At 48.6% G+C, this 21,740-nt stretch overlaps 1 protein-coding gene across 2 annotated transcripts in view; it reads right to left on the bottom strand.

Moving 5' to 3' along the window:
- ITPR1 (inositol 1,4,5-trisphosphate receptor type 1) overlaps positions 1 to 20,424 on the bottom strand; it is a 157,515-nt gene extending 137,091 nt beyond the window's left edge. For both annotated transcript variants that reach the window (XM_084214761.1, XM_084214762.1), the window contains exons 1-3: positions 20,378 to 20,424; positions 6,126 to 6,233; positions 2,446 to 2,516 (exon numbers count right to left, since the gene is read on the bottom strand). In XM_084214761.1, coding sequence (XP_084070887.1) covers positions 2,446 to 2,516; positions 6,126 to 6,217 — 163 coding nt within the window. In that variant the 5' untranslated portion in view covers positions 6,218 to 6,233; positions 20,378 to 20,424. The remainder of the gene's footprint in view (positions 1 to 2,445; positions 2,517 to 6,125; positions 6,234 to 20,377) is intronic.
- Between the last annotated feature and the right edge of the window lie 1,316 nt (positions 20,425 to 21,740).

Below are 21,740 nucleotides of genomic sequence, written 5' to 3'. Positions count from 1 at the left end.
TCCATCTTGCTTCTAGAGATCTCTCCTCACGTTGATTAAGCATGAAATTTGTATTTACAACAGTTTTACATCTGCCCACAGAGGACAGAGCTGCTCTAAGAAGCTCAGAATGACACTTCTCAAATAATGGTACCAGAAAGGAGATGCCCAAGCCTGGCCAAAGGTGACAGGCTCAGCGTCCTTCCCAGGAGGGGACTGACCTGCACCTGGACACCTTGGAGCACAGGGACATAAAGCAGGTCACAGAACCACAGAAGTGTTTTCCCAGTCCTCTGTAAGATTACAATCCAAGTCGCTTCCATTTGATTCATTTTCTTCTTGCTTCAAGAAGATTTTGGAACATTCCTTCATAATCACCAGTGCCTGACCCCACTCCTCAGGCCTGCAGCTGCTGTGCTGACCAACACGATTCCCAGGATGGTTTGGGCTGGAAGGGACCTCAAAACTCACCCCCTTCCACCCCCTGCCATGGCAGGGACACCCTCCCCTACCCCAGGCTGCTCCAAGCCCCACCCAGCTCCATAAAAATGGGGTATTTTCCATTTCTGCTGAAGATGAGGTGATAAACTCCACAATTACTTCTTCTGAACATATTTATCACGGAAAGCATTTTATCTCAGACTACACTTACAAAGTATGTGTATAAATAAGAGAAAAGCCTGCTAAAATTTTATGACTTTTGTTGCCATTTACCATTAAGCATAAACCTCCCCATGAAAGCTTCACTGAAGTAACTACAAAGGTTGGAAAAGGTTCACACCATTCTTTCTCCCTGTATAAATTATAAGTAATATGAGAACATTTACAATGTCTAACCACGGTATTTTATGTCAGACAAATGTCTCTCTGTACTTGCAGTTCCTAAACTGTGCTAGCAAGAATTGCCTTTTTCTCATTCTTTCCTCTCTCTCTGTCTCTCCCTCCGCCTCCTTCTGCACCCAGCAGTCTCAGTCAAATCTGCTTTTATTCTTCCATACGATTTTAACATCAAGAATGCCTCAAAAGTCAAGGCTCTGCTTCACATAACAACATTGTTCTTTCTTGGAGAGCTTACCACTGAATGCAGAACCTTCCCCAGGTTACCTCTTTAGTGTTTCAATTATCAGCTCTTCAGTTTTCCAGGAAAAAGGGAGAAAAACCAACAATAATGCTCAGTCTTCAGCAATATTTTAAAAGGAGAGCTTCATTATATGCAACATCGTGTCATGGCAAAAAAACCCAAACCCACCCAAATAACAGCGAGCAAAACCAGTAGCACAGACTGTACATGGTTTTCAAGGGCTATCACCTGCAGTTCTGGCCAAACCTGAGCACAATTACGGTGATTCTGAGACCCTGATAGAGGCAAAGCATAACCAAGGACACAAGATTCATCCAAAGAAACACGACACAGGTGCTGCTACACCTGAAACAATAAAATCCAGACCAAAATTGTAGAACATACAGCTGAGTTATCCTCTGGGTGAAAGATGCAACCCAGGGGTGGGAAAAAGAATTCAAGGTCTTTGCAAACAAAATCCCAGTGAGTGCTTCTCTTCCTGTGTGAGGCCCTTTTGAACAAGTCAGCCTTGCCAAACTGAAAAGCAGAGCACTAATTTCTTATCACTGAGCATAAGTTTCCTGGCAGAATGAAAGCAAAGCCCAAGGTAGCTCATATCAAATTAGGTCAGATAACAATAGTTGTGGCTAACACTTGCTCCTTTTTATTTTCTTCCTCCCTGAGGTTTGGTACTGGGTAATTAGAAAGAAGGTGTGATAGAATGGAGAAAAAGAAATTAAATTCCCAGGGATGGTGAACATTTGGAGAGATCTTAAAAGCAAACAGCAGACAACTCAACCCCATCCCCTCACACAGCTTTCTTCATTCCTGTTTGGCTGGGACGGAGTTAATTTTCCTTGCAGTAGCTGGTAGAGCCACATTTTGGATTTGTGCTGGAAGCTGTTGCTAACAAAGGGATGTTTCAGTTACTGCTGAGCAGATCTCTGCTCCCCACCTCCGCTGTGAGGGCTGGGGGCACACAGGAGCTGGGGGCACAGCCAGGCCCAGGGGGCATCACACCAGGATACAGGGCTGGGAGTGCCTGGAGAGGTGGCATTTGTCTTGGCCCAAACACCTGCCTGCCCATGGGATATGGGGAATCAATTCACTCTTCTGCTTTGCTGCTGGGTGAAGCTGCTCCTTTGTGTACTGAACTGCTGCATCTGAACACTCTTCTCTCCCAATTCTCTCCCCCATCCCACTGGGGGGGGCTGACTCAGGTTAGACCACCACAGTCCCAGAGACATTCAACACACACATTTTTCCTCATGAGTTGCCATCCATGGAAGAAGATGACACTAAAATATGCTACAGAGAGCACAGAGGTCAGAGATTGTTACACATCACTGCACAAAACAAAGAATCATTTCTAAGCAGAAGGGTAAGGAGCTGTCTGACCAACTCACCTCTGAATTTTTTGGGCGGGTTGTTAAGATCACCTGCTTCTGGCTGTACCACACACCGATCATCCACCAGGCTGCAAAGAAACGAGCAGTGAAGTGAGATTCCATCCCCTGCAGCCCCCTCCATCCTCGTCAACAAAACCAAAGTCGTTCACTTGCAATATTTCATCCGAGTGGCCGCTTCAGCAGAAGACATTCCCCAAATGCCAACTTATGCCAGACCTTTCTAAGAAGCATGCAGCTGATTTTTACTGTTGCCCAGAGCTATGCTCCTGGTAGGTGGGACAATAAATAAGTCATTGCTCCTGTGCTCTGCATCATCCTTATGTCCCCTGCTCGAGGTGCAGACAGAACAGCCCATATTCTAGGGAGGTGACAGACAGCCTCAGGACAGCTCCTGCCTCTTGGACAGATTTGAGTCACGCTGCAAATGTGTTTATATGAATAGAGAACAGGAAAATATGACAGCTATGCAAACTGGACACTGACCCTGTGAGCCCTCAAGTATTAGGAAATGGCAGGAAGAGTCACTGCCACAATAAAAATTGACTCCTGAGAGAAAGGAAGGCGCAAATGTACCCTCTGCTCACCAGCCAAACACAAGGTGAGCTTGGGTTTGAGCCAATCTCCTCCTGTTCTGCCAGGAAGAGGGGGAGCTGGACAAGCAAATCCAAGAGATGCCAAGAGGGAACGCCAGGACAGAGCTGTCTGTCCCTGCACAACCCCCACAGGGTCAGCTGAAATCTCACAGAATAAAGGGAATAGGTAGGAAGCCCCTGTTCCCACTGCTCTGCCTGAGCAGCTTTGGATCAAGGTGGAATTGGCCTTTTCCCAAACTGGAAAATTGCACCTGTAACCAAACACTTTGGGGTTTGATTTGATCCTAAGTGACTCAATTTGGCCCCTTACAACCAATCTGTCAAAGAGGCTTTCTACACAAACGTAGAAAGTAAAACTCCAAGGTCAAAGGTTTGAGAGGTCCATTCTCATGCAGAATCAACTTGAGGAAGACTGAGACCTAGAATATGAGAGTTGTTCCTTGCAGAGGCTGCTCACATGCAGGGAGCATCCTGAGACAACAATTAGAGAAAATAAGGAAGTGCATGAAAATTAAGAGATCAGAGAAACTAAGAGGGCTCAATAGTTTTATGCATCTAAAATTTGCATATGCAAACATTCAGAGTGAATTGCTTTTTCCCCATGGATTTTCTCCCTACTCAGTACTATATATATATATATTTATATAGGTGCTCCAACATGAATGGTATTAACATTTGAGCTGAAGCACCTGCTTCTGGTGAACAAAGGGCCAAAAATATCCAGGAAATAGGTTACTCTGATCATCCCATACAGATAACCTCAGTGCAATACATCCCTCTCATCTGAGATTAAGTTGAAAATAAAGAGGAACTTCCCAAACTAGTCAGAGGAAAATTTACAGGGTGAGAAACACAAAAGAGGATATATTGTACACCAGTAATCATCATGATGACAGCACTGAGTTTGGGAAAGAGCAACAGTAAAGTTCTGATTAAGCAACATGTCATAGGAATATTCAATAGGAACACTCTTCAGAGATTTAGGACAGCATTAGAATGTAGAGTGAGTGGTATCTGCTCCTCAACCTTCAGGAACCACATAACAAGTCATTACTCATCGTTATGACATCAGACTGTCAAAACTCCACATGGGCTGCAGGACAATTACACCAAATCTTTCCTTTGCTGCTTTAATTTTCTCCAGGACAAAGACTAAATTAAATATGGGACAAAACTAATTTGATTACAGAGGCTTATTAAGATGATAATGCATTTCATGTTTCACATAGCAATTAGGATTTCTGGCTTAAATTAGGCTCAGAGATATGTGGCCATTATATAATGCAGTTACCTTAAAACAGCACTAACCAAATCAAAGAGGAGGCCCAACACTGAGGGGTCTTGAGGCCTGCCACGAGAACATCTCATCAAGCCTAGGAAACACAGGTGCTTGGGGCCTGTCATGTCCACAAGGACCACCCATGGTGAAAAACATCTGCTCAGCAATGCCCTCAGAAGCCACAGCCACTGCATACTGTTCATCATGCACTGCATGGGGTTCACATGGCAGAACAACTTTCTACTTGGGCTGGAGTTATTTACTGCCAAACTCGCTTCAGGACTGGAAGAGAAACAATAGGCAGCTGGAGAGGATAACTCATGTTGCCAGTGTTCAGCAGATAGTATTTGGCCCGTCACACAGCTGATCCAGGGCTGCAGAGTGCACGTGGCATATTTGACCAGGACCTGGGAAATTTGTCAAATACATTTGCCAAATACTATTCGACCAACCCTACTTACTACATCCCTTGCTTTTATCATACCTTCTCTCCTTTCTGGCAGCATCCCATATTTTCTTCTCTTTCCTATAATAGATCATGGTGCATCTTCAGTGTCTGCTTCCTTCTCTGCCCCCTTATTTTCCAGAATCCTAATAGCTAGAGGACTAAACCTACAAGTTAGTTTGGAGTCACTCAGGTGAGATTCCAGCCCATCGTTTCCTGCTGAGGCACTTACCAGGATGCTGGCTCTGTACCCTGCTTGGGAGCTCCATTTATCAGATGCATCTGGGCTGTAGGCATCAAAAAATGTGCTGTGACTGTACCCACCCTGAGGCCCTTAGGGCTACTGGAAATGAGAAGGAGCAGGTTGCGTGTGTGCCCTGCTGGGCACAGCCCCGTGTGCCACACGCTGCTCCTGCCCTCAGGAACGGGGCCAGAGGTGCTCCTGCAGCCTCTCACCCTGCAAGGGCTCCTCCTGAGCGGCACCCAGCTCCTGATGTTAGCAGAGGTTCCTCCTCAGCAGGATCAAACATTCCTTGGCCCTCCTCAGAGCTGTGTTCCAACCCCATGGCTCTGCTCTGCCAGCTCGTGCTTTTCCCACGTGAAAAGCTCCTTTTGTGGTTAATGGAGCAGCATTCCCCTCTCCCTGCTGCAGAGCACCTGCCCCTGGCCTTGTGGAAGGCAGCACAAAGGGGTTCTGTGGGAATCACAGGGGGCAGGAACTGGCACAACACAGCTCCCACTGCAGCTCCAGGGCTCTGGTAAAGCACAAGGGTCAAAACATCTTCTCCTTTGATAGGAGAAAAGCAATTTTGTTCAGAGGAGACATCTCAAATTAAACCTCAGTTTTAAGGCCAAACTAGCTGTAGTGGTGAGTTACTGGTATTTAAAGCACTTGGCTCGGGGATTTGATTTATTTTTTGTTAAATATATATGTCTTTTACACTACTTTCATTGCCTGTGCTACATCCTTTGTGCAGTCAGCAGAGTGCACTGGGGTCTGCTCATCCCTGACTGGGGGAAGGGGCAGGGAGGCACAGGACGGGACACACGGATGGACACGGGACAGACAACAACATGAAAATCATTGGATTGCATTCATTCCCCTCTACCCCTTCACCTGACAAGGTTCTTCCTCCCCACCAAGGACATAAAACTGCACCACAGCCATGGATACACTCTCCAGCCTCCCAAAATCTACCTTGCCATATTCACTTCAGGCCATTTTTAAATTTAGGGCCAAGTCTATCCATAAAGCTCCCTTGCTTTAGCCAGTATTCTCTGGGATAGGCTCAGGAGAGCTAGCTGAGCTCTGCTAGTCCTTCTTACAAGGTTTTTAATACAAGAGAACAGCTGTTCTTACCCCAAAGTGCTAATAAATCCATTTGTTGAGCCCTCTGCATAGAGAGAACAAATATCTCCAATATGAAGGAAGCTCGACATCTTGTCAGTCATCTCTGGCTTATTGCCCCTGGAAGAAAGAATAAAGAATAAAGCACAACATGAATCAGGCAGAATTCCTTGGTGCAGCTACCAGAGGTTACAGCAACAGGAGCCTTTGCCTTTGATTGTGGGTTTGTTTGAAAAACCGAGCAAGTTCTCGCAGTGGAACTTCAGGTATCAAAGGAAACCCAGCAGGCCAGAGTGCTTGCTTGGAAAAATAAACCAGGAAAAACAAGCAGCTACTGGCATCTCATTGCACGTGGGACTGCTTCACAGGCAGGCATTCATCCCAGAGGATGCTGGATTTCAGCACAGCTGCAGCAACCCATTCCATCCCACCTGCCAGAGGGAAAAGGGGAGAGGGGACTGCTGTATTTTCAGCCATATTTGTTAAATCACATTTCTTTGACAAAATTAAAGGTAGATTTAAGCATCCTTTAAAGGTTCTCCTTTGTGCTAGAATGGTGCTCCTGAGAAATTCAAAATATTGACCCGATTCATTGCAACGTTTTTGGACAAAATTTTGACACAACACCAGCAGCCTCCTGCTTACACCCACAGGCCCAAAATCAGAATTAGGTGAAGACCTACTCAGCATTCCTGACAACAGATCTGGCATGTTAAAACAAAGATTAAGATTTTTCCAAAGTCAATTGCTTTATCAGACAATGAAATCCCTGTGAAATCCGTAATACTTCAGTCCTGGGTTTAATATAGATGGCTTAAATGTAACACTGAGGAGACAGACACTGAGTGTTGCCAACCTCAACTGTATTAAAGACTTGATTTTCTCTAAAGCCCCAAGTCCAAATGACACAGGATCCACCTGTCATTTCAATAAATACAGAAAAAATTGAGTTTCAATCTGTCACAGCAACAAAGAGCCAACATGAGGCCAGATAAAAAACCCAACAGAACAGATTTTCAAAGACATCTTTCCCAAGCCCATTTACTGGTTTCCTGGAGATTCTCCCAATCCCTGCTTTTTGATCAGCGAGTTCAAAAGGCCCAAGAGCTCCTGTGCTTGAGGTTTCAAACAGCAGGAGCACCAAGGCTCCTCCAAGCTGCTCCTCCTGGCAGGCTGTGAGCCCTGCCAGCCAGCACTGCCCAGGGCCACGCTCCCACAGCCGAGGCAAAATCAACTCCAAACACCTCCTCCCTCTCTCTCCAGCACACCCAAAGAGGTGCTCAATGCTCTTAGAGCAGAAGGGAGCAGCAGGAAATTCTGCTTATTCTAGAGCACAGCCCTGCCTGTACAGGAGTAAATATCCCCCTTCCCTGGGCATTATCTTGTTTACCAAAAGCACAAGGAGCAGGTTGTTAGGCAAGCCTGGAGCTCAACGAGGGCAAGTTCATGGAGATCTAAAAGGTGATGTTTGCTGCTATGAAAGGGCAATAAAAAGCTAAAGTTACACTTTTCTTCTGAAAAGTTCAAACCAACACTCACTCCCAGAAGATCTGTGGTGCTGAGAATAACAATAACAACTTTCATTATTATTATTAAATCAAAGCACACCATGGACATCCTATCCCTGCAAATCTGTGTCACTGGTACAATGAAAAACAAATCCAGGAAAACCAAGAGATAAGAGGCCAGGCTGATACACAGGTAAAGGGGTCTCAGCTCCTCTGCAATCAAATCTGGGTGCACACAACACCAAACCCTTTGGCTCCAGGCTGCCTCTTAAATGCCAAGTCCTTCAGCCACTGCATGTTACACAGTCTGTTCCCATTCTTTTTTGATAAGTGGACAGAAAAACACTGCTACCTATTTTAAGATATATGCCAAGAAACATACAGAAATATGCAGAGTGACTGAATTAGCAGCACTGGAAATACAACTTTCCCCATTTCCTGACTTGGATGTTAAACTACCAACTTCAGACTAAAAGACTTTTCATCCCTCAAAATTAGGCTCAGCCCTGAATTAATACAGCCCAAAGCAAAAGCTGTCTAAGCCAACAAAGACCACAGATACTCCCAAATTAACCCTTTCTACCTGGCATTAAGGTTTCCTTTCCAGACTGTGGGGGGATTACTTTTTCCTCACAAGAGGCAGATGTTCACCATTGCTGTTCCCAAGGAAATGTGAAGGTCAAAGTTATTGACTTCCATTAGAGATTTTTTTCTTGGCAAAAAAAAAAAAGAAAAAATCTCAGACCATTGCCCAAAACCAGGCTCAGGATGGACAAGCAAATTCCTGCATCACTTTCCAGGACACAGCCTCAATTTTCTCACATTTTCTTCACTGAGGAAGACCCCACCATACCATGAAATTGTAACTCTGACATATGGTGATAGTCAAACCCCTTAAAAAAGCTCTTCTGCAATTTACTGACAATTCCACTAATAAAATGTTTATCAGCTCTACCCAGAACCATCACAGAGTTCTGGATATCAGAAGGGTGGTGTTAAGCCTGGCAGCAGTTCAGTGCATTGAACAGTTGAGCTCTTCACCAGATCATCCCTAGAATTCCTGGCTGAGCTTGCAGAGGCATCCCTGCAGAGCGGGGTTTGGGGTGCAGCTGGAACCCCGGCCTGTGCTGCTCCCACCCAGGAGAGCTGTGCTGGAGTCTGGCTTCACAAAGGGCTGATCTGGCTACAATAACCTTGTTTCCCAAGGCTTTGGCAGGGATTCATCACCATGTAAGTCCTCACTGCCCCTCTCCTGGATTTCTGAATGCTGTACTAACACCCATCAGTGTGATGCCATCCCCAACACGCCAGGAGATGCTGCACCACCTGGGGGAGCAGGGAGCCAATTCCCACCGGGGTGAGGCTCTTCTAAAACACTGATTTATCCTCAGGCTCCCCACAGTCCAAATGAGCACTGGCTACCTCCATTCTTTAACAGCCAAAAGCAGCCCCACTGTCACCTCTCCCTGCAAATGCTCAGCTTGGCCAGGGCTCAGGACCACACAGGACTGGCAGATGGAGAAGGGACTCAGTGACCCCACAGGCCTCCCCACACAGGAGGGAACAGAGTCACTGCTACACTAATTCACCTTCAAAGCTTTTTACAGACTCCTCACAAGGAACTGACAAAATCACTCCAGTTACTGGCATCAAACACTAAATGAGCAGCCACCTCAAATGGAGGCTTTTTCTACCTCTGACAATTGGGAAAAGTGAAGCAAAAAGTGGAACCAGAAGTTTTTAAGAGCAAAGTTCCCAGGTACCAAGTTTGAAAACCTTTTTCTAAAAGATGCTGTCAACAACAGCTGATCACACTAATCCTCCCAAAACCAGACCTCTGTGAGGGTCATCTTTGATTATTTTCTTCAGCAGGACAAGCCAGAAGCAGAAGCAGTAAAAACCTGTTAGCCTTGGCACATTTATCCCAAGTTACAGCACAGGGAGACCACAGGGACTGAGGAGAACAGGTTTGCTCCTGGACATGTCACTCAGAGCATCCATGTGTGTCCCTGGCTGGGAGGGGACACTGCCCTCCCCAAGGCACTGACCACAGACAGGATGACCACAGAACTCCCTGGAAGTGCAGGACAGGGGGATTTTCACACCCTCCCAGTACCTGGCTCTCGAGGGTACAGCACAGTCACGCTGCTCCAACGGCAATTGTGCTCCATGGACAAACACAGCCATTACCCCACTATTTATTTATTTTAGATACGCCAGTGCCAAGAGCAACTGATCTATACTAGATGAGGGGACGGCCCTAAGAGAACATTTGCAGTTATTCTGTGCATAATCCCAGTTTTAATGGCACTTTCACAGCTCTGCAAGAGGGGATTCCTGCAGGAAATTCATCCTGTTCCAGCTGAAACACGGCAGCATTACCCAGGGAGCATTGTCCTCCTCCTCTTAATCGCTGCAGGAAAACAAGATTCCCTCTAGGTAAACTCACTTTGAAAAAAATCAAAGATGAAGCACTGATAAGCATGGCATTATCTAGTAAAAATGAAGTCAGGTTTTCCCAAGCAGCTTAACTCAGGTGGTGGCAACGTCAACAGCAGCAACCCAAGCTGTAAAAATAACGTTCTTTTCTCACTAAGCTGAAGGTTCATATTTTAAGAAACAGAAGGACTTGCAAGGCTACAAAAGAAACATGAGCTAAAAGTGGACTGTACATTGAGAAATTAACTATATCTGCCCACAGACATCAAAAAATTCCTGAGCTATGAACACATTCTACAGTAATTTTTTTCAGCCCTGAAATCCTGAATCTTTATAATTCTGTTGGTGACTGTTTCCTCATGTCTATATCAAAGTTAGCGTCTCAGTATGTTTTATATACAGTTTATCTGCACAGGAAAACAAAAATCAAGTTTCTAAATAAATAAACAAAAATCAGCTCAATTTCATGTGAATTTCAAGAAACTGACCTACAAGTTTTTCTGCCAGCTCTGCTCTATGGGGCTGGATGTGAACATGCATTAGCTAATTTCAGGCAGAGAATTAAAGCCAAGAAAACCTGCTATTCAGCCCAGGAGTTTCAGGGTTTCCCCCCCTGCTCCGGCAAGCACAAATCTGCAGCACACCACCACGAGTGTGATCTTCTGACTGAACAGAAAGTGACACAGCTCCAGGGTTCAGCTCTGATTATTTCTTACTAGAGATTATCTTGTGTGTATCTTCAACACAAGCTGCTTTTCTTACAGTGAAAAGGACTGAACAGAACCAGTTCTGAAAGGCAGAGGAAGGGTTTGTACGAGCCCTTGGCCATGGTTTGTCCCCAAAGCCAAGGAGAAGCTCCGCAGACCCACAATGGCTCCCACAGCTCTCAGGACCCTGTTGGATTTTAGGGCACAAGCAGAGCATATGCTCAGCCTAATGGCCTTGAAAAAGCCAGGATAAGCTTAATATAGTCCCTGAAATTCAATCCTTTTTCTCATGAAAACACATTTCATACGGGCAGTTAGAGCAGGATTAACAGTGAAAACACCACGACATCAAACTGACTGCTCAATATCAAACACCTCCAGGAGACAGCCGCCTTTTGAAACGCTCAGAACGGGAAATGCAACTGCTTTGTAAACATTTCACACTAATTTCTCCCATCACTCATCTCACTCCCGATGCTAAGTCAGAAAAAACAGGTTTCAAGAGCTGGGAGTTTGCTTTCCTTGGAGAGCCGAGTCAAGGCCCCGTTTGAAGTCCCTCCTCACAGGGACTGCTTGTGACAACATCCCTGCCCTGCCATTCCTCATCTCCAGCATTTGTGAAAAGGCTTTTTCAAAGAATTCAAAGCTACTTCCCTGATTTCATGTCTCACACGTCTGCTTTGTGTGGGATTTTAATTCTTTACTCTGCGACTGCAAATCCTGTTTGTAAAATAAACGAGCCCAAATGTGTCTTATTGCCAACTGCTTGATTCCCAGCTACTGTGTCTAAGATGCTTTAATGATGTTTGTTTAGAGCAAGGAAAAAAGCTCCTTGCAGTGCCCAGCAGTCCCAGGATGCACCCAGGCCTCTCCTGGCAGATTTGCACTGTGGTTTAGTGCTCAGTTCAATAAACACTGGCATTTTATATGTACTGGTACCAAAACTGGAGCAACACTTCATCAAAGTCTTTTTCACTGTCTCGGTTGTTTAAGAATAGAATCTCCAACTGTACTTAAGTGTTTCAACTTCATTACTGCCGACAGGAAATTCCAGAGTGAAAGTTTAATTCTGTTTCAGTTTTTGACAGAAGCAAGACCAGAGATTAAGGGCAGAGAGACAACAAAGAAGCAAACACAAAGGACTGCTTAATGGCAAAATCAGAATCATCCAGAAATTAACAGATCTGAGAACCCCCAAGACCAGGTAAGTCTGTATTTGAATTAAATGGAATCAGGTCATTAATATCGGTAAATTAGGCCAAGCAAGTTAACACTTTTTAAATGCAACCAAACACTGTATTATCCTGAAAATCCAGTGCTTAGATAATCTGGTAAATCCAATTTTTACAAGATTACTTGGCTGAAAATTTGGCCCTACAGACTAATCAAGATTTCATGTGTTTTTCTGGATGACACCCACAGAGCATTCTGTATTTTCACAGATACAGCTAACTCGAAAATCTGAATCCAAACCTGATGTTTCTCATTCAGTAAAAAAAAAGGAAGGTTTCCTCCCTGAGGATGCTAGGAAAGATTCCTAAGAATCCCATTAGAACAGCCAAAGAAGGGAGGAAGTGCTTTATTTAAAAGCTCACCCAGTGAATAATCACCGTGCTGGGGCTGAGGACAGAGCTCTGTCATCTGCAAAGCTTCTGACTTAGCAAATCTGAAAGGAGCTCTTTGCACTCACCAGGGAAAGGCAAATAAAGAGATTTTGGGATGTCCTGAACACCAGGATCCTCTCACACCTGCAGTGGGACCCAGCTCAGGGACAGCACTGGGAGGGCTCAGCACTGCTCATTTTATGCACATGGAGTTCCATTTCAGAAATTGCACCTTACAAAAAAACCTATCAGTGCAGTACATTTATCTACCACAGGATCTTGTTTTCCCTTCAGCTGCAACCTTTCATGTCCAGGAGGCTGCTCTCTGCCACCCATGGGCGGCTGATGAGCCGTTAGATTAGGGGGGAGAAATGCATTTCCTCAGACCAAGTCTTTTTCCTCCTGATGCTTAAAATGCGGCAGATTTTTTTTCTCCAATTTCCAGGCTGAACAGGCAAGATGGAGGCTGGGGAAGAGGGGAAGAAGGGAGCAGCACAGCACTGTGACTTTCTCAAGGACATGCAGCAGGTCAGACTTGGGGCCCAGATCTGAATCCAGGTCTCCCAAATCCCCATCCACCAGCCCACACGCCCCTCTGCTCCCAGGGGGCAGATCAGACTCACTGCTCATCTAATCAAGCACACGCTTCCCCTTCCTCTAAAAATAAGTAGGAAGAGGATTGTAAATTCACACACAAGATGAGGGCTGAGTTAATTACATTCTATTCATGCTATTTGCCACTCCACAGATAAATAGATTTATTATATCAGTGACAAAGTTATTCCAAAGTTACTATTTCATAGGTGCAACTGCAGTTTAAGCAAACAGATAAAGCAACTCGTTTTGGTAACTTTAACCTCAATAAAACCTCAGTACAGGAAAGCAAATGTGCACAATGTTCTTTTCTGCTTAGAAAGGGCGTCTGCTTTTTTTTTTTTTTACTATTTGCCCAGTGCAACCAGACAAGCTAGTTACAGAAAATTCAAGTCAAAAGCATGGAAGTTCACTCTGACAGCAACCCCTTACACTCTGACAGCAATCCCTTACACAGCAGCCACTGACTGAGGTAAGAAACGTGACTGACAGGTCCTACTGACAGGCATCTGCAGGCAGCTGGAAAAAGAAACTCTATTAGAGACACACTGTCAGGAGAAAAATATCATTTCTTTGTTCCAAACTCAGTAAGACCTGACAGCATCTTCTTAATCCCATTAAAAGGAAGGAGCACTTGCTGAAGCTGATACTTCCTGAAGCCCATCCTTGCTGGCTCCAGCCCTGCTGGGAGGAGGCAGCCTGGACGTCAGCCTCTGGATGAGGCCCCGATGAGCACACAATGTTTTCCAGCATATTTCTATCAGGAGAGAGCTGGAACACGCCAAAAGGACCAGGACAACCAATGTCATGGGGAAAGAGAGCAAGCTTGGTTTATTACACCAGCTGGAGCTTGGCCAAGGAACAAAGATGGCCAGGGAAGAAGAGGATACAGAACAGTCCCAATGTCACCTGCATGGTCAGGTATCTGCTGAGGGCTCACCACAGCAGGGGCTGTTCCTGCACCCCACATCAACCCTCAGCACTCCTCAGCAAACCCAACACTCCCTGAACTCAGCAGTTTCCTCACCTGTCCCCAAGCAGCCTCCATGCCCCTGCCCTGTGTCCCCCTGCCCTGACCCCTTCCCCAGCATGTCCCCCTGCCCTGACCCCTTTCCCAGCTCTGCACCTCGGCGGGGGCTCCCTCTCCTCCATGGCGGGCGCGCTGTCGGTCTCCAGGGCTGGGCTTGGCAGGGCGTCCCCCGGCACAGCTGGGTCCCCTCGGCAGAGAAGCCAAGGCCTGTGTCCCTCTGGCCAGCCCCTGCTCCTGCAGGCTCCGAGGGCTGTGCTGTCCCTGAGGCAGGACCCTCCTGTGCACCGCTCTCTGCTCGTCCCTCCCGGACACCTCCGCTGGCTCCCGGCTCTCTGGATAAAACCTCAGCCCCGGGACAACCAGCCCAAGAGGAGGAGCCACTGCCAGCACATGATGAGCACGTGTGGAGAGCCACTGGTGGCCGGGGACCTACTTTGAGCTCCAAAGCCCCGATGGGCTGGGCTGTGTTACAGATGAAGGCTCCGGTTCCCAGGCTGGCTTGTACCTGTTGGCCTCCCAACTGTAATTTTCCAGAAGGCAAAGGTTCAAAATACTGAACCACCCACGAGCATCAGCATCTGAATCTACTGAACACTTAAGAGAGGAGCAGCCAAGGACTGCAGAGTTATTTTAATCAGAAGTTCTCAATTAACCCTTTGGATCAGGCACCTTTGGCCAGCTGAGGTCGGTGTCTGCATCTGCGGCCATGTGTTTCTCCTTGGAGTGGGATGCAGATGGGACAGAGCTGGACTGCAAACAAAGCTTTCTTCTTCACAACTTCTTGGCAGATTTCAGAATTTCTGAAGAAGTGGACAGGATGGACCAAGGCACAAAGAAATGTTTATACAAGTTTCACATAAAACTGCTACTAAACAATTCCATAAAATAAAAACAAAGTACAGCCTTTGAGCAGCAGCCATTTTTTGGCCTACTATGATCAGAAATTTCTTCCATGAGCATGCTCAGAGATTATCATCCTCTGAACCACAGAAGATAACACACCAGATGAGGAGAAGATGAACTGCCTGTGTCCATTGTGATGCTGCCTTCAACCTGCCGAGCCTCTTCCCTCAGAGCTCAGCACCACATTACTCCAAAAGCAGAGGCATTACCTAACATCCTAAGCCAGAAACATCTGGCATTTCTATTTCTCAGAGCTATTCCCCCTCCTTTGATCACCACAGCAGCCAAATGATCACAGAAACACAGACCGGTCTGGCTTGAAAAGACCTGAAAGATCATTTCATTCCCCTCCCTTCCACCAGACCAGGCTGCTCCAAACCCTGTCCAGCCCAGCCTTGGACACTTCCAGGGAAGACCATCAGCGAGATATGAACACTCAGATTCCTGCAGCACTCTTCATGTTGGCGTTCTGGCGCGTGAGGATGCAGTGACATTGCCACAAGCCACAAATCCAAAAGCAAGGAACACAGACTTCCACGCACGTTTCCAACCCATTTTCTCTCCAGAGGGTTAACTTGCTCAGATATCAACTGACATTTTATTCTCCACAGAACGCTGCTAGGAAGTTCTGATCCAAGTTTTGACAAGCTTAACCAAAACCACAAGCATGAAAATGAAACTCCTCCGAGTTCAGAATCCACAGCTGAATGTTGCAGCTTTCTTCACTTGAATTACAGTTCCTGTAGTTTCCATTTCATCTTTTTCAAAGAATACAATCCCAGAATGGTTTTGGGTTGGAAGGAACTTCGAAGATAATCTCATTGCACCCCCTGCCATGGGCAGGGACACCTTCCTCTACCCCACACTGCTCCAAGCCCTGTCCAGCCTGGCCTTGGACTCTTCCAGAGATGAAGCAGCCATGGCTTTTCCCAGCAAATTTGATCCCATAAACCACAAGTGCCCTGAAGACCTAGAAATGTACTTTGTCAACAGGTAAAGCACAGGCAAGAGCCACACAAGGAACCTCTGGATGCCCCTGCCAATTTAACAAGTACTTGCAGCACCCTGGAAAGAGGGATCTGCCTCCATCCCCAGCCACTGCCTGCTCATGCCAAGACAGAGAACGAGGCAATAATTGCTGTAGTCCTTTTGTAGTGTCCATGGGGAGCAGAAATTAGACAGGAATATCGAGCCAGATCAAAGCCCGTGCAGCTTTGGCATCCTGCCTCCTGCAGCAGCCTTCAGGAGAGGCTGGGCTGCACAGGAATCACTTGGAACAGCCATGGACACAGCCAGCATCTGGCCCTGCAGCACAGGACACTCTCTACTGCTCTCCCAGCCTGGAAAGCAGCACCTGTCCCCACCCAGCACAGGCCACTGGATGAAACTGGGCAGCTTTTGACACCCCGGATTTTGATTATCACACACAAACAGCACAAAAAAAGGCTCCAGGCCACCCTAGCACCTTCAGTTTCTGCTGCTATCTTAGCAGAATAAACTAATTTGGGACATACAGTAATGCAGATCTTTAGGAACCTGGATTTACACCACAGTCTCATTGTGACAGAGAAGTTACATTTACATAACCCTCTAGCAGCACATGATTTTCTGCCTCTAAACCCTTTGGTCTCCATAAGCTGCTTTGCTGAGGCCGCCTTCCCTCACACTCACCCACGGGCGAGCCAGCAGCTCGTCTACCAGCTACTACAGAGCCACTACCCTCATCCCACCTCCCACGGGAGCCTCAGATTCCTCCTGGCTTTAAGACAATCCTACAACTACAACTATCTTGTATTTATGGGGTAATAATGTCTCAAAGACTCCCAGTACACTTTGCAATTGACACATCAGATATTCCAAAGCAGTCTGCTGAGCACTGAGGAGCAAGCACAGCCAACAAAGCAGGCAGGACCACAGGGTCATGGAAGCTGGAAAAGACCTTCCAGGCACTGAGTTGAACTGACAGCACTGTGCCCACCCAGCCATGGCAGGAAGAGCCACATCAGCTCAGTCCTTGAACACCTGCAGGGATGGGAACCCTACTGCAGCTCACTTCAATGCTTGACTACTCTTTCAAGAGAAGTTCTTTTTCCTAATATTTAACCTGAGGCTCCCCAGCCCAGCCTGGGGCCATTCCCTCTCCTCCTGTCCCTGTTCCCTGGAGCACAGCCTGACCCCCACAGCTGTCCCCTCCTGGCAGGAGTTGTACAGAGCTACAAGGTCCCCCCTGAGCCTCCTTTGCTCCAGGCTGAGCCCCTTCCCAGCTGCTCCTGGTGCTCCTGACCCTTCCCCAGCTCCATTCCCATCTCTGGACATGCTCCAGCCCCTCAATGTTTTTCTTGCACTGAGGGTCCCAGAGCTGCCCCCAAGCCTGGAGGTGCCCCAGCAGTGCCCAGTCCAGGGACAGGCACTGCCCTGCTCCTGATGCCCCCCCAGTGCTGGGGCAGCTCAGGTGGCACTGGTCTCTTGCCTGATGGGGCACAAACGAGCCCAGGTGGCCAAGAGCAGCTACACCTGCTCCAAGAGCTCATCAGAACAAGCAGCACCTGCTCTTCTGATGGCTCCAATTCAAGGGCAGGTACCAGACAAGGGCTCAGGATATCTGGGATCTGCTTTCATCCTGCTTGACAGCACTGAACAAGAAGTTCCACCTCAATGCCGTCCATTTCAGCAATATACCAGGAGGGACCAGCTCATCTGACAAGAAGCAGCCAAAAGGAGCTTCTGCTTCCAGAACAGACTTCTGGACCACCCCAATTTGCCCAGCCCCTGGGGCTGTTCCCTTTTTTCTGGCACACACACAGTACTGGAGGAGCTGGATCCCCAAAATTCACATCAAACCTGCCACTCCTGCAGGTGTCCCTACAGGTGCCCCGTTCTCCTGCTTGCCACACTGTCAGGGACATTGAGGGCTGTCTTTAGCAGAGGAGTTCCTATAAAGTCAGAGCAAGAGCTCACACCACCCAACAGCAGCACATTGTGGTTTGCAGCTCTCCCTCTAAGGTGCAGCAGCTTCACTTGTGAGCTGCCAGGACTTGAGATTATTTCTTCACTTTAACTCAATTTGTGCATTTTTCTAGACTACAGGTTTGTGGAGGGAACATGAGAGGGTTGATGGTGCTGTGGATAAGTTCATGTTACAGAACCACTGAGGCTGGAAAAGACTCCCAGGATCGAGTCCAAGCTGTGCCCAATCCTCCCCTTGTCCCCAGCCCAGAGCACTGAGTGCCACATCCAAGTGTTGTTTGGACACCTCCAGGGATGGGGATTCCACAACGTCCCTGGGCAGTCCCTGCCAATGCCTGACAACCCTTTCAGTGAAGAATCCCTCCCAAAATTACACTTCTCATTTATAGCCAGAGATCACAACTGTCCCTTACATCCCCTCCACCCTGCTCATCAGTCCCAGGACAGCTCCATTCATCCAAACCTGCAGCTCCACCAACCACCATCAAAGAAATAAACCAAACGCTCTCCCTCCTGTGCTCTTCACTAAGGCCTCTTCCACCCTCCAACTATAGTGTTCAGGATTAGCACATCTCATAAAAACCATTTCCCCGAGCTAAGCTCCACCCCATGATTGCAAAGGCAAACCAAACTCACTCCTGTTTGTTTACTTCCTAATTTATGAAACCTGGTAAGAGAAAACTATTTTCAAGGCTTAATCAACACTGCAAAACAATCAGACAGGGGAAAAAACCATCTAAGCAAACACTTTAATCTTGGGGAAATAAGGTATTTTAACAAGAAAAACCCCCATTACTGACAAACAAGAGGCAGCTTAAAGAAAACATTAGAAATAATCAGCTCAGCATCAGCTTGTTTTGAAACACACTGCAACCATAGTTTTGTTTTCACAGCGATTCCTTCTTCTGGTTTAGGCACACTGAGCACTACAGCTTCACACCAGCTCAGGCTGCTGGGTCCCACAGTGGTCAATTTCCATGTTTGTTTCACCACATGTCTTTTAAACTCTGCGTTTCTGGCCTGATGGATGCCACCAGCTTTCTCCACTCACTGAGCAGCCAGTGCTGGGCAGCCAAAGCTCCAGCCTGCAATGCTGTTATTGCTTCAGGCACCTACACCAGCACAGCCACCAGGCATTCAGGCCATGGAATACTTGCTGTGTGAGGAAACTGGTGTAAATTAAGGTACAGAAAAGAAATCCAGTGCCTGGTAGCCCATTAAGGTGGCCACAGAGGAAGCACTGAGGGGAAGGAAGGGATATTGGCCTCACATGGCATTACAGCTGAGCCCTGCAAGGAAAACAGCTCCACCACGGGCCTCTGGCCTGGGCTCAGTCAGCCAACCCTCTGGCTCAACCCGTCTGGAAGTCCTGGGATACCAGGCTAATTCCTGAGCCCAGCAAAACAGCCTCAAAGCAAATAACTAAACACACTCTGAGAATGAAAACACATGCACAGGTGCCGACCCTCACTAATAAATAAAACCAGCGGCTCCCACACACGCTACTCCTCGCACGACTCACAGTCACTAAATCTTCATCAGGCAAAGACCTGGATTGTATTAGCCACGTTCTCCCTTCCTGATTTGTGAGCAGCAGGACCGCAGCCCGATCCATCTGCGGCTGAGCAGGCACAGAACCGCTGCACGGCAATAAATTCAACTCAAGCCTTTCACCTGTTGGAGTCTTTTCAAACTCCTGGCGGCCAGAGCGAACCCACCTGGGGCCGGGAGGGGAAGGGCTGAGGCAGCCCCAGCTGGTCCCGCTGCACGGAGCGCGTTCCCTGCGGGAAAAGCCCGCACAGCAAGGGGCACAGGGAGCCCGTGCCCCCGAGGAGCCCCCAGGAACCCGCAGGACTCGGGCGCTCGGTACGAAGCCGCGAGGCCGCTCGGGACTGTGGCGCATCCCACGTACACGCATGGGGAATGCACATGTGCCCCCACCCCTTCCCCCGCCGAAGTCCAGTTATTGTAGTCCAGGAAACAGCCAAATATTTGGCCTGTCAGGCCAGTCAGCGGGACCCTCCGAAACATCCACCCACAGCTGCCCGCTTTTTGACCATTTAAGAGGAAGATCGCCCATAGCCAAGTCCCCATAAGCGCTCACAAGTGTTTACATAACGCCAAACATCCCTCGCAGCCGAGCCCCAAGCACGGGGGGCAAAAACACGGGGAAAGTTGGAGCGGACGCGCAGCTCCGCTGCCGGGCCCGCGGTGCTCCAGGGGCCGGGACCCCGCTCCGGCAGCGCTGCGGGACCGCCAGGACGGCGGAGGGGGGACTCTGCCCGGTCCTGCCAGGGCTGCGGCGGCCGGGCATCCCCGCCGAGCACAGGAATACATCCCTGCACAGCAGCGGGCTGCATTCCCGGGTACGCCCGCCTAGCAACGGGCTGCATCCCCGGCTGTCCCCACCCAGCACCAAGCTACATCCCTCGGGCTGCGGGACGGGGCTGCCCCGACAGTCGCTCACCGCCTCCTTCCCTGCCCAGCCGTGCCGGCTCTCTCCCGGCCGTACCTGGCTCCGGAGGCAACGGGGCGGGCTATGGACGGCTCGGCAGCTCCATGCTGGCGGCGCTCCCGGTCCCGCTCCCGGAGGCTGCGCCCGCCGCCGCCTTAGCTGCGCGTCCACATGGTCACTGCGCTCCGCGCCCGCCGCCGTGCCTTAAATAACCCGCGGGGCACGCTGGGTAACCGAGTCCTGCCGCCGCCGCGCCGCCGCGGGGGCGCGGCCCACGGGACTACAAATCCCAGCGTGCCCCGCGGTCTCCTCCGGGCGGGGGCAGCGGACGGCGGAGACCCGAGACCCTCTGGGTTCGTGCGGTCAGGGACGGGGTCTGTGTGGTTAGCGATGGGGATGGACTCCTTCTATCCGTACGGTCACGAATAGGAATGGACCCCCTTTGTCTGTGCCCTCGGTGATGGGGAGGGACCCTCGAGTCCGTGCGGTCAGTGATGGGGATGGACTCCCTGGTTTGTATGGTTAGCGATGGGGATGGACTTTCTCTGTCCGTGCGATCACTGATGGGGAGGGATCCTCGGGTCCGTGCGGTCAGTGATGGTGAGGGACCCCCTCCTGGTTGGGGATGCCGGACGTGTTTTGTTCTGGGGGGTCTGCGCAGAGCTAGGGGCGAGTGTACGGGAGTACTAGTTACAGAGGCTACGAGAGTAAACCCTGAGTAAACGCTGAGTAAACCGGGTGTCAGCGCTGCTTGGGGAGCGCAGAATAGCGGGAAGTGAGGGCTGAGGTGAGTACCTGCCTGCACAGGTGCTGTCACCTCTGCCGCGACCCAGGTGTGAGCCCTTGGCTGAGCAGAGTCCCGGCTGTTCTGTAGGAACGGCTCCAAACTCTGGAAATAGTGAGTGTCACAGGAGCTCCTCTTCACTAAAATTACGGCACGGGGCTATCGCTAACGAGACATCACAACTTCAGCTAGAATGACCAGCAGCCAATAAAAAATACTAATATTTCATTTATTTATTGTATTATGTAATTATTTGTCCTTAAATATTAGCCAAGGTTATTCCCCACAGTCGCACCCTGATTTTCCTGACCTCTGTGGCTGCCTGGCAGCACCCAGAGCCCTGCAGGGGTGGGTACAATGTTTGCCAGCAGAACAACTGTATCGCTTTAACTGGGATTTAGGTGGAGAAAACAGTTCCCTCCCTCACTGTCACCCATAGCCACGTGCTGCCGTGGGTAACAGGTAGGAATGGTGCTGGGCTCCTCGCTTGTTTCCTTCTCTACAGCAGCAGGAGTATGCTGGTGAATGGGAACAAGCCCAGATGAGCCAGTTTGAAATCAACACAACTTCCCCTGCGCTGGCTCTCCATTAAAAATAGCTCCAGAGGAGTTGGAGCTGGGGCTCTGGAGCAAGGAC

The sequence above is a fragment of the Fringilla coelebs genome, assembly GCF_963513975.1.
Source record: "Fringilla coelebs genome assembly, chromosome: 13".
NCBI classification, from domain to species: domain Eukaryota; kingdom Metazoa; phylum Chordata; class Aves; order Passeriformes; family Fringillidae; genus Fringilla; species Fringilla coelebs.
The sequence above is the reverse complement of the archived record's forward strand: the minus strand, read 5'-3'. Positions and strand labels throughout refer to the sequence as shown.